The sequence below is a fragment of the Helicoverpa zea genome, chromosome 22, assembly GCF_022581195.2.
Source record: "Helicoverpa zea isolate HzStark_Cry1AcR chromosome 22, ilHelZeax1.1, whole genome shotgun sequence".
Lineage (NCBI taxonomy): Eukaryota > Metazoa > Arthropoda > Insecta > Lepidoptera > Noctuidae > Helicoverpa > Helicoverpa zea.
Window position 1 is genome coordinate 8,695,331 of NC_061473.1, and position 16,228 is coordinate 8,711,558.

Consider the following 16,228-nt stretch of genomic DNA (forward strand, 5'->3'; position numbering starts at 1 on the left):
TGTCGATCGTTACACGAGTTCGGTTCATGTTGTTTTAATTTGGTACAGACATAGTTTGGAACTCGAGAAAGGACATAGGATAGTTTTTATCCCAAAAATCCTGCGGGAGCGGGAACTTCTCAAAAATCCCGCGAGATCGGGAACTATGTGGGTAAAACCAAAAATCTGCCGGAAGTCACTATTCCACGCGAACGAAGTCGCGGGCAAAAGCTAGTGTTTAATAAATATAATAAATAAAAACTGCAAAAGTTTTTACACAAATTATTTTTATTTCAAATTAACATTCAAAATAAACTAACACAAATTAACAAAACATATAATTTAAGGTTTACTCTGTGTAAACCTCTTTGTTTTAAGCACTCAGTCTTTTTCTTTACTTTGACAGGTAGATAAGTACTTACTAATTTTAAAAATAAAATATGAAATTGTGGTTCTTTATCCAAATTGGCTAAATCAAGAATAATATTAGGAAGTAGGTATGTAAATTGTAATTTTACAATGAGTACTTATCCGAGAATTTGGCAAAGGTACTTATAAAAAAATATTCTCTATTATACATCAGAGGTTGATTATCACAAAATTTCTCTATATATAACATTTTTCGATAAATATTTATCACCTTTGAAGCCTTGTTCAGTGGTATTGATAATTTGAATTTTTACATCATCGAATCTTCGAACTCGAAATAATTGCCGAGGAAGTTTAAAATCAATTGCTTCATTCAAACATCTTTCCCATTCTTGATCGTCAAAAAGGAGCCCTCTTGCTTGAGCAGCTTCTCGAAATGAGTTGTAAATAATATTTTCATAAGTTCTAACATTCAACTCTTCGTTATCGACCTTAAAGGAGAAAATATATTAGATAAATATTCAAATAATAATAACTATTGTGAATGTATGTAGGTATATCCTCACATCTCTATCTGGTAATAAGTATTATTTTTCATTTTACAGCTACAGCACTCGCAATAATTGAAATTATCTGCAAAAATATATTATACAATTAATAATGTCTATTGTATAATAAGAGCCAGCCAAGATCAAGTAGAACTTGCGCATGAAGGGGTTCATTTCATTATCGAGAAAAATGGTGAAAAAATCGTGTCTGTTTCTGTATGTGTTCATGACACCTCAACACAGGCTATGCGTGTGGTCATTTATTATTATTTGTCGAATTATAGAGAAAAAATATTGAGCCGCTTACCGAGTATAATGTTGTCGCATTCCACACATCGACTGCACATTTGCTTTTGTTTGCCATCTCGTGCAAATATTTTGCCATTACAAAAATTGCATGTCACTGGAAGTAAATAAGTACTTATTTTATTTTTAAATGCAGAAGGCTCACAATCCACACTTTAAGAAGAAAACAAAACAAAATTCACTTAAAAACACAACCTGCCTACATACCTACTAAAATACTACACACCATCTTTACGAAGAGCCCTTCGCTCCATCCACTTTCCACAATTGTGACAATGTTTACCAAATGCACGGAGATTCGGCTGTTAACAAAATGATATAGGTATCATCAAACAAAAGACTAAACGAAGACAGAGACACGACCAACGAAACATTTTATGAAATACTTACGATTTTCGGCATGATGTGTGTAATCCAAACAAAGTAAATGACAATGACATTTGAACAACTAAATGACATTTGAACTAAAACTTCGACTTTGAGGTTATGGTTATTATTCTTCTTTCTATGGTTTTTATCGCAATCGGCCAATCTTATGCTACGTTCACACGCGCGCCGCGCAACCCGGCGGGCTGCCTGGCGGGCTGCGCGGCGTGCAGCCCGTCGCGGGCAGGCGGACATTCAAGCTGTTCACACGCGCGCCGTCGTGTCAGTCAGTGCAAGAATGGCGAGCAGCGAGGATCTCGGTGTTGTTGCTGTCATAGCCTTTGGCTTAACTTATTTTTATTGGAAAAATAATCAAAATGATGAACGACTTAACCATTCCGCCATGTTGTTATCTTCGATCGTAGCGACTTTCTTAGAACGTTTAATCGTCACGAAAGCGCAGGAGAGACTGACTGCCCGCGCGCGTGTAAACAGTCGCCGGGCGCCCGCACATTCATCCTTTGAACTTTGCCAAAAAACCGACACTCGACCGATTCGCGGCGTTCACGGGCACGGGCGCGTTCACGGGCTCGGGCGTACCGTTTACACGCTCGTGAACGTGACTGTGCCCGTTGAATGTCGATTTGAACGCGCGTGTGTGAACGTACCATTAGGTTTAAAGAAAAAACACATAACAAAAAGTATATCATAAAAAAGTGTCAAAAACAATATTTTCGCGAAACGTCAACGACTGACGAAAAGTATTTTTTGATAAGATTCACTAAACGTTGGCGATGCGTATCTAAGCAACGTTTATTAACTACCCAAGATGGCGACTGTGGTTTGCCATCGAGCTTAAAATTATAGTTATATGTCAATGTGGTTTGCTTGTCAGTGCAATTGAAATTTAACGAAATTCTCCATAATCCGAATTTTGCGGATATATGTTGTCGACTCAAAATTAATATTTTTTTTATGTTTTGTTATTCATATAAGGTTTCGATCGAGTCTACCGTACCCTTTGACGAAATTATTAATATAGATTATTATTATATTTTGGATAATAATTAATTAATTACTTAATTAGTTTACATTTATTTACCTCCCCACTCAGAGACATTAACCATCTTACCACAAAAACGTTTAACGTCAGTTTAAGACTTGTCTAATAAAATGTCAAATTATGACGTTGACATATGGTTCATTTTGGAGCCACATTTTTTTTAGACAAGTGTAAAACAGTTGTTAAAGTTTTTGTAGTAAGGCCATCAATCATAATTTGCACAATGTCTCTTAAGTAATCATTAAAATTTAATGATTACTTCACTCCTTAGTGACGGAATGTCATAAACATCCTTCACTAAGGAATGGCTTAAGTAACCATTAAATGTCTCTGAGTGGGGACGTTAGTGTTTTACCATGGTAGTTAAATCCATGTCATTCCAATTTATTTTACAATAAATTTCAGTATTAATATGATAAATACAACGTGTACGTTATTTATAAATGCGTAAAATTATGGTGACGCGATAATTTGCAAGGCTCCGCGGTTGCTCTGAATTACGTTATTATTTATTCAGAATATTTGAAATGCAAAAGGCTATGGAACCATATTTGTAGACAATATACCCATTTAATAAAACCTGTATGTATAAAATTAAATATAAACTGTACATGTGACATGCTTACAAGCAACATTGCTTTTATTTGAGAGTTTGATATATATATTTTTTTGTAAGTATTTGACTTCTAACACGTAGGACATTAATGAAGAATAGACCTCATTCATCACTATTACATAAGTAATTGAAATACCATACCTTACGAGAATGAACTAAAAAATACATACCTACCTAGAGTGAGATACCACCGGTGTGAGCCACTGTGAGGCACACAATTTATGTTTCTTCTGGTCCGGTTCTGGTCGAACATTTCTAAAATGTCCCCGAAATCAATAAATAACGTTTGGGCACATATTTTTTAGTGGTAGCTCACCATAGAACAATAAATTAATTAAGTTTTTCAAAACTCCAATAACAGTTAATAAAAAATATCTGCAAACTATTAAAAAAAAAGGAGAAATTTAATTTTAGATTTAACTAATATTAAATATGTTTACCAAATATCTGGCAACTCTGGGTTAGTTCCACTAAATGTTTACATGTTTCTTTATTAGGCCGTTCATTGCGGAACCCTACTTTTTAGAGTCCCTTAAGTGTATTAGTGAAATCGCTATAAATCTTGTACCCTGGGAAGTATGTCTTTAAAGTTATATAGGTATAGGCCCTTATATAAATCGACTAGCTTCCGCCCGCGGGTTCACCCGCGTATTGTTCGATTATATCGCGTTTCCAAGAGAATTCTCCAAAAGTCCGGGATAAAAACTATCCTATTTATTTATTTATTTATTTAACAATTTATGTACACAGTGAAAATATAAAAGAAGTAGACATAGCATATAAAATAGTACAAAGGTACTGCTTATTTCTAAATATAACCTATGTTCTAATATTATGTTTCTAATATATCCTATGTTCTGTCTCAAAGTCAACTCTATCTCTGTACCAAATTTTATTAAAATCAGTTCAGTGGTTTAGACGTGAAAGCGTAACAGACAGACAGACAGAGTTACTTTCGCATTTATAATATTAGTAGGGATTGGAGATAGTTTTTGATGTTGATATTTTGAAAAAAATAAATTAATTGATGAAACTGTGTTTTAAATTCATGCAGTGATCTTGTAAATTAATAGTTTCTCAGTTAAATAAAAATAAGTACTGTTAGTTAGCTGCAAGTATCACTTATCCACGAGTAGTTACGTACCTCGTAAAACATGCATGTAAATAAATATAAATAGTACTCCGCGCAACCGGGTAAAAAGCAGTCTACAGTTTTCCTCGATAAATGGGCTATCTAAAACAGAAATAATTTTTCAAAACAGCCCAGTAGTTCCTCAGAAAATTGCGTTGAAATAAACAAACTTTTCAGCTTTACAATATTAGGTAAGTATTCGTAGAAATGTTCGCTTCCTGACAATATTCATACACATTTGATTTCTAAGTACATCCCAAGTCACTTTATGAGTGTGACAGGGACATCCTTTCAGAATTCTTTATCAAAGACATGAATCGTAACACATACATATTTTTTTACATACTTACATGGAGAACAAAGTCTGTATGTTGTCAATAGTCTACGATTTGTCGAATACAATGGGAATTATTGATTTTGAAGTCAAAACGATTGAGTATGTTTCCTGTTTCCGCTATAGGTTTGCTAGGTAGAAAATAACTAAGTATCTTATTTCCTGAATTCTCTTATAAAATACAAAAATATAATTATTTTCTTGAAAAGTTGTGAAAGTTGAAAGTTTTTTGACGTAAAATTAGAAATGGGCTAATTACCAACAATCAATCAGCCACTAAAATGCTTAAGCTATTAGGAAGAAGTGGTGGAACCAACTCTCCATCACCAATAAGATTTTTTTTCTTAGGTGCTTAGCTATTTAGTAATTATATACATCCTTTACTTTCTCGCATCAGTTTCTCTAGAAGTAAACTACCTAAAGGTTAAAAGATGTAAGGGATCCTAGAAACTGCAAGTCTTTTTTAGGGTTTCGTTCCGTACCCAAAGGGTAAAACGGCACCCTATTGTTTTCGCTCCTCTGCCTGTCCGTCTGTCACCAGGCTAAAATGAATGCTGTACCTCATGAACCGTGATAGTTAGAGAGCTGAAATTTTCACAGATGATGTATGTTTATTTCCGCTATAACAACAAATAATTAAATCTGTAAACTAGAATTAAATAAATATTTTGGGGGGCTGCCAAACAGCAAACGTGTTTTTTTTGTCCGTTTTATAAATAATGGTACGGAACCCTTCGTGCACGAGTCCAACTCGCACTTGGCCGGTTTTGATTTCTAATTGCAAGATATAATTAAAACAGTAATACCTGAACAAAACAACAAACTATTTAAACAACAAATATATATCCAGCAACTATTGTTAATTCTAAACATCTTCATAATCAACCAGTACGCGGTATTTTGGTATTCTTCTTCCTTTAGTCACACTTGAGTAGAACCTCGCCGACTCACGAGGCGTTCGCGTTAGATTAGGACTGAGAAAGTCTACAGCATAGAGTCCATATTTCGTCCTGAAACATTATAATAATATCATTTTAGCTGAGGGTGCAATTACACGGTTAAAATAGCTCGCGCCTGTTAAGGCACATGCGCAGGTTACTTGCATTTTAAAAGCGGATCCAGTGACTCGCGCATGTACCAAAGCAATATACCCACCCGCGTGCTCTTGTCACTTGCGCATGTTAACTTGCTTCAGCTACATGCACCATGTAGACGCACCCTGACTTTCAGCCACGGCGGCTATTCTCTCTAAGGAGATCAACCAGCGGCGCACGACATAATATATTATGGTTCATAAGCATTTGCGCAGACAAAGGTGCACTCACTATTCCTTCACTCTCATAGCCCGACACGACCGGAGAGAGATCAGCCGTGGGACCGACATTTACGGTATTTTAAGTGTACCTACCACTACTGAAATACTAGCCATCATTAAACAAAAATTGCATATAAATCAGTACATCTGTTGAACAGCTGCAATGTCACAGACAGAAATAGCGGTGAAACTTATAACAATCCTCTTTTTGCAGTGTTCTACTTACTTGTAGCCAGTCACCCATTCGAAGTTATCCATCATTGACCATACTGTGTACCCCATGACGTGGATGCCATCGTTTATGGCGAGAAATACCTGCAATATCGCACTTGTACATATAATGTTGTAAACTTAAAACTTGTATATAATAATGGGAAATGTGAAATTGTGGATTTTTTTACTCATAAAAAAAAACTACTAGGCGAATGAAACTGGCCAGTAATATAGCATTTAAAAATTGAAATTTTCAATCACTCATGTCACTTTTATATCACTTTAAAATACAAATATTTACATAACTGTGACGTAAGAAGAATTTATCTCCGTATTTTTTATAATAAAACTACTTGGATGCTGTAAGTTAAGGACACGTAAGTGCCAGAAATTATTTTTTTTTTCATTTGACAAAAAATATAAGATGGGAAGAATCAAAAAACTACACCTGCGCTCGATAGATGGCGCCTCTAGTTCGATAGCTAGATCGCGCTATGGTTACGTTCACAATGCAATATAAATAAAATGTTCATGTTCACATTTGTTGTATCAAGAAAACATTCGCTTTGTAACTTTAAAACTTTTTGGAAAGGCTGATCAGTAAAATGACTTAGGCCTAAAGAAGGAAAGAAGATATATTTATTCGCGTATTACTGGCATACCTACCTAAAATTTTTCGACGACTTTATTTTAATGATATTTATTTTATTACTCTTGTTGAGGATATGCACCAAAATTAATTATACTCCCACTCGAGGTTTGATTATCTTGTTCATTCTTTATTTTACAAACCACTGGACTTAGCTACTTAGGAAGAAGTATTTCACACATATTTAATATCTTGGTAATTCAAAAACTATTATTAGAATCATTATATTTCAACCTCTGCGCTTATTTTCCTCTCTAAAAACTCCTTGCGTGCTCGATAGATGGCGCCTCAAGTTCCACAGCTAGATCGCGCTATGGTTTCGTTCACAGCGCAATATAAAGCGTTCATGTTCACATCGCATTTGTTAAGGTTGTAAACATAATGTCTATCATAATCGATTAATTCAAACTTAAAAATAGGTAAATTTTTGGAAAGGCCGGTCATAATATGACTTAGGCCTTGTATAGAAAAAAATCGTGTATATACGATGCCTTCCTACTTTTTTTTTACCTACGTATATATGTAGGTACACACCAAAAATCCTACTTCCTACTTATATTATAAATGTGAAAGTTTGTGAGAATGTATGGATGTATGTTTGTTATTCAATCACGCAAAAATGGCTGGACCGATTTGATTGTTTGGTATGTAAATAGGTGATACCCTGGATTAACACATAGGCTACTTTTTATCAACACACCACGCGGGCGAAGCCGCTGGTGGAAGCTAGTTTAATATAATATAGTCAAGTAGGTGTAGTCTTTTCGTGTAATCAGTGTCGTATAACGTATAGATGATACATGAAATTATTACCAGTCAAAACAAAAGCAATAAATAAAACTTAAAAAAAACATGTATAGGATTTTTTGTTAAAATTAATATTAATTAACCCCAAGACACGGACGTGTTTATTAAATATTTTTTTGTATTTTTTTTTTTAACACCAGCTGAGTTTTTCAAACCGGACCAGAAGTTCCAGAGAGTTTTACAATCCAACAGACACATTTAACTTTACAATATTGGTATACACTACCCGTCATACCACAAAAACTTTTAAACGTCAGTTTAAGACTTGTCAAAAAAAATGTCAGATTAAGACGTTGAAATAAGGTCCATTTTGCAGCCACACTTTTTAGACAAATGTTTGACACGTGTTTCAGTTTTTGTAATAAGAACATACCTGTTGTAACATAGTCTTTATGTACGTCATTCGTTGGACGTCAAATAGATCGTCATTGAGGTCTGGGTACCCATTCTCTGTAATCATGACCTGGTCTACTCCGTAAGTGTTATTGATCCAGAGCAATTGTTCCCGAAGACCTTCAGGGTATATCTGAAAGAGGATGACATAGGAAGATCGAATGTTGCTAGAATTTAGCACGGTTTCACCCGTAGCCTGGGGAATAGCTGAATAAAAAGCGTCTTGGGCCGATTCTAATTTCTAATTCACGCACCGAAACAAGACTTACTATGAAAGCTTTAAGGTCACATCTATCTTCAAAACTAATGTGTCGGAATCAGTTTATCCATGTATGCATATTTTAACTAACCAATCATTTTCGCCTTTACAACTTGCCTAGAGGGAATTTTCATCATTCCCTGATTATATCATTTTGTATAGACGCTAGAACATCAAGCTACTATATACAATGTGTCAAATATTTAGAAGATTTTCAACTTTATCTCTTAAGTATAAGGTTCAATGTTAACTGGGACAAATTTACAGTTTGGATTAAGTAGATGATGACCCTATACAATATATGTTTAAAAAGTTTCTTGCCGCAAACCAGTCAATGACAGCCGTCTTCCAAGTAGGATGGTTCACAAAGTCGACGCCGATCTCCTTGCAGCCGTAGTAAGGCCAGGAACCAGCTTTCTCAGGGTCAACCTTACGCACTAGACGGGTTGTATAGTGGTTTAACGCGTAGAAATCGTAAGTACCTGAAAAACGGTAAGATCGAATCCTCAATAAAAGAGCTTTCTGAAACTGAAATTACAAATCAGGCCAATTAATAGTTCCTGAGATTAATGCAATGTAAGGAAACAAACTTTTTAACCATCGTCTGAGGCTTTTCTCTCTAGTCAGCTAACTACGTTGGGGCTCGCCTACAGTCTAACCGGGTACATTATAATAAACTTGACGACCTCGATGGGGTGCAATGGTCACCATGCCGGACTGCCGAACCTGAGGTCCCGGGTTCAATTCCCGGTTCGGTTGACATTTTGTGTGATGAGCATGCTTGTTGGACGTGGTCAGGATGTTACAATATGTATTTTTAAAATATGTATATAATATACGTAGCTATATGTAGTCTATCAGTTGTGTTAGCACCCGTAACAAAAGTTAATAACTTACCATGGAGCTAACCGACGGTGTGTGAAAAGGTGTCCCGATTTATATTATTATTATATTCAACTAAATGTTGGACTTAACTCCGCACAAGCTTCCTTCGTACTATACATATAATCCCATATACATTATATAATTGTCTCAAAATCCTTACCTTTAACGAATTCAATTTCTTCAGGAGTGAAAGGAGGTAACCTGGGATATGGATAACCTTCCTTCTTACTGTTTTCTGCCAGTATTTTCTCTAGTTCTGGTGGCCAGCCACCCGATTCGGAGTATATGGGGTGAGCATATCTGCCTTCCTATACATTATTGCTTGGTTATACATTTATTTGGCAAGAAACTATATAAAGTCGTATATAATAATGGCGTCCACAGTCGATTTCGACCACGGCGGCTGTTCTCATACATATAAGGAAATCAGCGAGCTGCGTAGGCCATATTATAGTGCACGAGCATTTACGCAGACACAAGTGCACTCACTATTCCTTCACTCTCATAGCCCGATGGGACGGCAATCCGACACGACCGGAGAGAGATCGGGGTTGGATTCCCAGGTCGGGCCGAAATCGCTTTGTGGGTTTTCTAAAACTTTCACAAAGCAGCCCGTAGTTGGAACTTGGTGATTGATTCACCCGTGCATCGGAGAGCACATTAAAAGTCGTATATACTTCACTAGCTGTTCCCCCGATTTCAACCGCGACCTGGGGAAACCTCTTCCCGTAACCCTCATCAAAAAGCTTGTTACTGTGACGTTGCAAAACGCCATCTGTTATCAAAAATACATAACCAATTGATTTGTGTTTTGTGCAATCTTATTCTTAATCGTAAACAATCAAAAGGTTTTTAATTAATTGTTTATATTAAATAATTAGTAGGAATTATTTAACGAGGTTATATGTTTTGTTCGGAAATCATTTGATTAATTTTTCGGTCTGATGCATTCGTACTAAGGATCGATTAGTCGAGTTTGACAGGAAATTGTCTATGACAGGAAGCGATCCTGCTCTGTGGTCAAACATTCGAGTTTAGTGCGTTGTCATTGCGGAGCGGAGGGATGGAATTTTGGCTTGGACGTGAGAAGTCACGCCTTTGGGTCTGAGCTTGGTGTCTGAAGGGGCCAGGGTGTCAGGCATGTTTCCCGCTCAGCCTTATCTAGGATCCGTCTGGAGTGGAAGCTGTCCTTGTTCCTTACTGCTTCTGACGCTTGTCAACCATTATTTCTTCGGACATAAAAATATCTTAATAACTCACCCACATTTGGATAGCAAGTTTCGTAGCCTCCTCATCAGTTGTTTTCTCCGGCTTGAACCAGAAGAAAACGTTCGCCATTGACAACTTTCCTGAACACAAAATACATTATTTTGTTTAGATAATAACAGACAAAGCCTTATGAAAACTTCCTCTAAGATGAGACAGGTCAGAGACATGTTAAGTTGCAATACATTGAGAAGGCTAGATAATAATATCTAAATCTGCAGTTCTGTTTTGAGGTCTTATAGGACAGGTATAAGTCACGTTTTCAGTCCTGCTCAAAAACTCAAAAGTTTTGCCTTGACCTAAAATAATTGATGATGATGATGAAAATAATTAGTCAATCAAAATTAGTCTTACCATAATACAGCGATTGAAACTCCTTCTCATAGACCCGATACGCCGCAGCATGAGCTAACAACACATGCTTATTACACAAATACCCGCCAATTTTCATGTCATCTAAATACGGGGCGGCCATCTTGTTGTAGCCGCCATCACAGATCGCGAGCGGCTCGTTCAATGTGATCCAATATTTCACGCGGTCTCCAAAGAGGTTGTATAATACACGTGCGTAGTCTCCGAACCAGGTTGCGATGAGGGGGTTTGCCCAACCACCTGAAAAGGAGGGCTGTTCTTAATTACTCAAGCATACAGCGTCATCATCTATAGAACTTCCATGGCTACTTAAAGACAATTGATTTTTTAAAAAAACGTCATGGACCATAAACCTTGCATCATTATTTGCAGACAATTTTGCAACTCATATTTAAGGAACGTAGATTTTAGTTTTTCAGGTATTTCCAAATGTTAAGTCTCCTTACCATTACATAGGTCATCATCATATGCATCATCGACTGTTTATCTAAATGCTTACAATAAACCCAAAACGCGAGGATCTATGTTTTCACGACCAGATAAAATTCATGGCGAAGGCGAACCTACAGTTACTATTGGCTTGGGCTACCTTACCAAGATCCTGCAAAGACTGCGGCAAGTCCCAATGGTACATCGTCACAACAGGCTGTATGCCCTTCTCCAGCAGACCGTCGATCAGGTTGCTGTAGTACTTCTTGCCATCCTCGCTGACTTGGTTGGGGAAACCAGACGGGAGGATACGAGGCCAGGATATTGAGAACCTAGAAATGGTAGGTAAATACCTATATTAAATGTTCATACAGCTTTCGTCAAGCATCTTTACACTCAAACTTTGGCAAAAGCCAAAGGTATGAACGAAAGGATACTACTGCGCATGGGCAAGGCATCGGCTTAATTAAAGAGCAGCATTTGTTATGCCGTCTCTTTAAGATTATTCAAATCTTAATTTTATTTATCCAAAAATAGTGATTAGATTCGAAAAAAATTATATACTCCTCTAAGGCGATTATCACACGGTAGCGCGCACCGCCACGGAGGGTAGTGGCAGCATAGCGGCTTCTCGGTTCGTAGCTCGTTTTACGCGCGTGTCAGCGCGGATGGATTTTTCGCGGATTTGACCAGTTTGATCACAGACACTGGCAAAACTTCGGCGCCCCGTGTGTGATGCACCGCCCAACAGCGCCGCCGGCCGCGTGGAGGGGCGGTGACGGTAAGAGCACCGCTCGAACCCGCGGTCAGGCGGTGAACGTGTGTTAGGCATCAACGGATTTAATACAGGTCAATGCGACATGAGATCCACTTCACCACCTACCGCGGTGGTGCGCGGTGCCGTGTGTTAATCGCCTAAGTTACTGTGACAAAAGAAACTGACCTATACACATTAAGGCCCAACTCCTTAGCCACTTCGATGTCTCTCTTCCACAAATGGTAGGAGTCACAAGCCACGTCAGCATTGGAACTGTCCAGGGTTATGTCATTTGTGGAGTGCAGTAGTCTATCCCACATGCTCTCTCCTTTATCTGGAATATTTGAATGAGAAAAAATCCTTAAGAGAAGGGCTAAAAGAGTGGCCTTTTATTCAAATAATATCGATCCCACGTATATGAATTAAAATCAGTAAAAATCTACAATGGCCTTTCAATCTGCCTACAACGAGAAGAGTCCTGTGATGATGATGAGCAAATTTAAAGAAAAGGTCCAAGATTTGTTTGCCAAGTGAACATGTCTCTAAAGGATGAACTGACTATAATTATCAAATTATAGCCTGTTTTAATGCGAGACTTCGTCTGCTTCGCGCGCTGGTAGATAAAGCACACGGATAGACGTTACCTTGGAGTAACGTCTATCCGTGTGCTTTTCATCCTAATTCGATTCAGCTGTTTTTACGTGTAAGCATAGTAAATTCACTCTCGCATGTACAAATAAGTACGGATCACCAATCGATTAGACTCAACTCTTGTGATTTATTAATTTAATTTAGAACCTTAAACTATTTAGAACCTAAAACTAACCTAGCATTGAAAAAGTATACTTACCACCAGCATTCCAGCCTCCTTCGATCTGGTAAGCGGCAGTAGCTGCTCCGAATAGGAACCATGTTGGAAATGTCTCGTTCTGCCCAAAGCACCCAGACACGACGGCACTGGTGAAGTTCAAGTGTACGAAAATCGACAATTAAATGAACCAACGCGCAACGTAGGTACATTTCTCGTACAATGAACACATTTTTAATCAGCTATTAATCTTCTACCTAGGTATTACATATTATTAAAAAAAGTGCCGAGCCGCATCTGTCTATCCGCGAGAAACTCAAAAACTACCGCATCGATTTTCAAGCAGTTTTTACCACTTGACAGCGTGATTTTCGAGGAAGGTTCTAGTATGTTTAATTTGTTAAACTTTTTTAATTATCTTTGAGTAAACATTTCTCCGTGCGTCCACTAATTATTTAAATTACGACAGGCATAACAAATTAAATCATGAAGCTAGGTAAATTGAAATATTGATTGCCGCACAATCAAAAGGCAAATAGTAATTATTATTTGACTTACCTAAACACAACTGCACTGATAAGCTGCATATTTTATACTGGCTTAAGTCCTATAAGATTTTTTAATCATCTATCGTATTTTTAGAGTATCGAAAAATCTACACCTCTGAATACACTAGGAGAGACAGTGGTCAAATGCATGCCTGTCTATCAGTAATAACAAAAAATCAAAAAAGATTTTTATATTAGAATTTGCAATGGATTTTTGACGACCTACTGTTCTGACCTTCCCAGTCCCCATTTTGACCTTTCCTATTTTGAGGCCCCTTTTAGAAGATCGCAATAAGTCCCCAATTTTTCCTTCTTATTTTCGTTATAATAGATGCATCATAATCGTTAACAGCTAGGTACTACATCGCTATATAATGTTGAAAAAAAAACATTCTAATTTTAACGACTTTCCTACAGCTCATGAATAAACTAGATTCTGATGAGTCCTACACATGGAGAACAAAATAACTAACGGAGATGTCATAAAGCAAAATCTCTTCCGAAGCGCGCTAAAATACGGGTGTTCGAGGGACGACGAACGTTACTAGCTTCGCTCTTACACGCCTATACAAGTTGTTAGTTCGTTGTTATGTAGAAGTTGTATAATACAACCCACCATTTTCAAAATAAAATCACCTATCAATCAAGACCAATCTTTGACAGATTACTTTTGATTTGGCAAGGAACCACAACTCGTTTGTTCCAGTAACTGCTCCCATACGTTGCTTGACCTACAAGAAGGCGCCTGACCTACCTTCCTTATAGCATCTCCGCTATCTTTCCTTCCTCCGTGGTCCTACATGATTACAACTACTAATCCTTTGCTGTGTTCACAACGGTGGAGCGTTCAACTAAAAACATAATTACAACCAATTTACTATGCATTACTGTGTTACAAAATTATGTATCCGACTAACTAAGCTCTAGGTCAGGATTAAAACGAGACTTTGTAAATTCAACGCTAAATTGCGTTGTTGTGTGTTAATTTGGTTTTCAGTGAAGGATTAAAATACTTTCGCTTTGTGGATATTTTTTTTTTGTAACCGTTTGGCAAAAATATTAGGTGAATGTCACTGACTACTTATTAAAAAAAGTAGAGTCTATGCTGGAATAAGCTCGTGATGACTTCAATTAAACCACAGTTGAACCGTATTTCTAAAATATTATAGAAAATAATCGTTTTGACAAAAAGACCTCCAAACGAAAGAAAATACTACCTAACACCAAAGAGATCTCCAACCGAAGGTAAATATATACGCAGGTTTGTTTTCACGAAAGCAGGTGAGCCATCCTTGTGTGTGTGTTAAAGTACATGCAAAGTGTATGACTCGGCGCCTCGGGCAGTACCGGACCACCGGACCACCAGACCGCTCCCGAGCTTACGCATACAAAGACAATGTGCATGTAAATTTACACACCAAGATTATGAGGATATTACACCAACAAGATGGACAGACGATCTTATAAAGGTCGCAGGAAGACGCTGGATGCAGGTCGCCTCCAACAGGTATCTGTGAAGATCTAATGGGGAGGCAGTAGCGGCTTTAGGATAGGGCGCGGTTGGGCGACGGCCCAGGGCGCCGGACATAAGGGGCGCCGCAGGCGCCCCCAACCAATCCTTGATCAGAATTTTACTGCTATTTTTGTTTTAAATTTCATCAAAGCTCGCAGCTTACAAGAACTGTATCCAAATGTATGGATAGCATCAGGGCCGCCTTAACCTATGGTGCAGGGTGTTCGAATAACCCGGGCGCCGTAGGCTCAGGGGCGCCGCGGTACGCTCCTTGACCAAGAAATTTCAATTAAATTAATGTATTGTCATACAATGCCGGGCGCGTTAGATACACTACTTTTATGTCCCAAAACTTAAAAATGTTCGCGCTCGCTTCGCTCGCGGTTTCTTTACTTTACTTGCACTTACATTTTTTTTCACATATAGCTACTTTTAATTTATGTCCAAATACTCAAAAAAATTCGCGCTCCCTTCGCTCGCGGCTTCTTCACTTCACAGTCGCCTTTTATTATATATGTTAAGGACTTTTAGTGATCCAAATCTCAAAAAAGCTTTTTCGGGCTTGCTTCACTTTATAGTTGTTTTTATTTTTCAACATTTTTTGTCTACCCTAGCAAAAACGTAACGTCGTTTTTAAGTCCTTTTATTATTAAGAAATTAACTTCTAGTTTCTATTTATGGTACTACTTTAAGTCCCAAAATTTTAATTCACAGGCGCCAACACCAACAAAGAGTTATATACGTTTGGGCTACATTTTAAGTCATTTTTGTTTTGAGTTCTAAAATATAACAAAAAATTTCGCGCTCGCTTCGCTCGCGCAATCAGCACTTCTGTTCCCCTGTTTTTTTATTCACTAACCAGCAATAACTTATGTACGATTGGGCTACATTTTAGGTAATTTTTGCTTTGACTTGTTAACTATAAAAAAAAAGTTCGCGCTCGCTTCGCTCGCGCAATCGGTAACTACATATGTCTCTGTTTTTCGTAAGGGTTTGAATTGCAGTTGGGGGCGCCGTAGAAATCTCGCCCAGGGCGCTAGTAGAGTTAAAGCCGGCACTGGGGGGAGGCCTATGTTCAGCAGTGGACGTCCTATGGCTGAGATGATGATGATGATTTACACACACAAGTAAGGCTCACCCGCTTTTCTGAGATACGAAAACATACGAAAATAAACTCTTGTTTGCTCGGTTAAAAACCACGTCACGTTTAATTCCCAATGTAAATAACAGGCATAGAATAAAGCATTTCACTAGAATTTTGTGGACGCATAAATACGATGCAAATCTGATTAGTGGACGTT

At 37.6% G+C, this 16,228-nt stretch overlaps 2 protein-coding genes across 4 annotated transcripts; both read right to left on the reverse strand.

Moving 5' to 3' along the window:
* Nucleotides 1-473: 473 nt before the first annotated feature.
* LOC124641642 lies at nt 474-1,852 on the reverse strand. 3 transcript variants are annotated; one of them, XM_047179806.1, is made up of 5 exons: nt 1,593-1,852; nt 1,429-1,504; nt 1,204-1,299; nt 915-981; nt 474-839 (listed from the first exon to the last, which is right to left on the reverse strand). In XM_047179806.1, exons 1-5 carry the CDS (start codon nt 1,821-1,823, stop codon nt 821-823), a joined length of 489 nt encoding a protein of 162 aa, XP_047035762.1. In that variant the 5' UTR covers nt 1,824-1,852; the 3' UTR covers nt 474-820. The 3 variants fall into 3 exon arrangements, 2 of the variants coding, with proteins under 2 accessions (XP_047035762.1, XP_047035763.1); XM_047179807.1 differs by having other exon boundaries at nt 1,410-1,504; XR_006985695.1 differs by lacking the exon at nt 915-981 and having other exon boundaries at nt 1,410-1,504.
* Nucleotides 1,853-5,578: 3,726 nt separating this feature from the next.
* Nucleotides 5,579-13,453, reverse strand: LOC124641471 (myrosinase 1-like). The gene is made up of 11 exons (XM_047179540.1): nt 13,425-13,453; nt 12,909-13,015; nt 12,245-12,392; nt 11,467-11,633; nt 10,855-11,112; nt 10,495-10,583; nt 9,395-9,542; nt 8,671-8,831; nt 8,071-8,223; nt 6,255-6,343; nt 5,579-5,723 (listed from the first exon to the last, which is right to left on the reverse strand). The coding sequence occupies exons 1-11, from the start codon at nt 13,451-13,453 to the stop codon at nt 5,579-5,581; spliced, it is 1,494 nt and encodes a 497-aa protein (XP_047035496.1).
* Between the last annotated feature and the right edge of the window lie 2,775 nt (nt 13,454-16,228).

What these genes read in the sequence shown, in the direction of transcription:
- LOC124641642 (XM_047179806.1), bottom strand. Translation starts at nt 1,823, where the DNA reads ATGTCCGCCTGCCCGCGACGGGCTGCACGCCGCGCAGCCCGCCAGGCA. An exon ending in AAGGGCTCTTCGTAAAGATG is followed by an intron (nt 1,300 to 1,428) that starts GTGTGTAGTATT and finishes ATTTACTTCCAG; the next exon opens with TGACATGCAATTTTTGTAAT. An exon ending in ATGCGACAACATTATACTCG is followed by an intron (nt 982 to 1,203) that starts GTAAGCGGCTCA and finishes ATATTTTTGCAG; the next exon opens with ATAATTTCAATTATTGCGAG.
- LOC124641471 (XM_047179540.1), bottom strand. Translation starts at nt 13,453, where the DNA reads ATGCAGCTTATCAGTGCAGTTGTGTTTAG. An exon ending in AACTTGCTATCCAAATGTGG is followed by an intron (nt 9,543 to 10,494) that starts GTGAGTTATTAA and finishes AATAATGTATAG; the next exon opens with GAAGGCAGATATGCTCACCC. An exon ending in GAATGGGTGACTGGCTACAA is followed by an intron (nt 5,724 to 6,254) that starts GTAAGTAGAACA and finishes ATAATGTTTCAG; the next exon opens with GACGAAATATGGACTCTATG.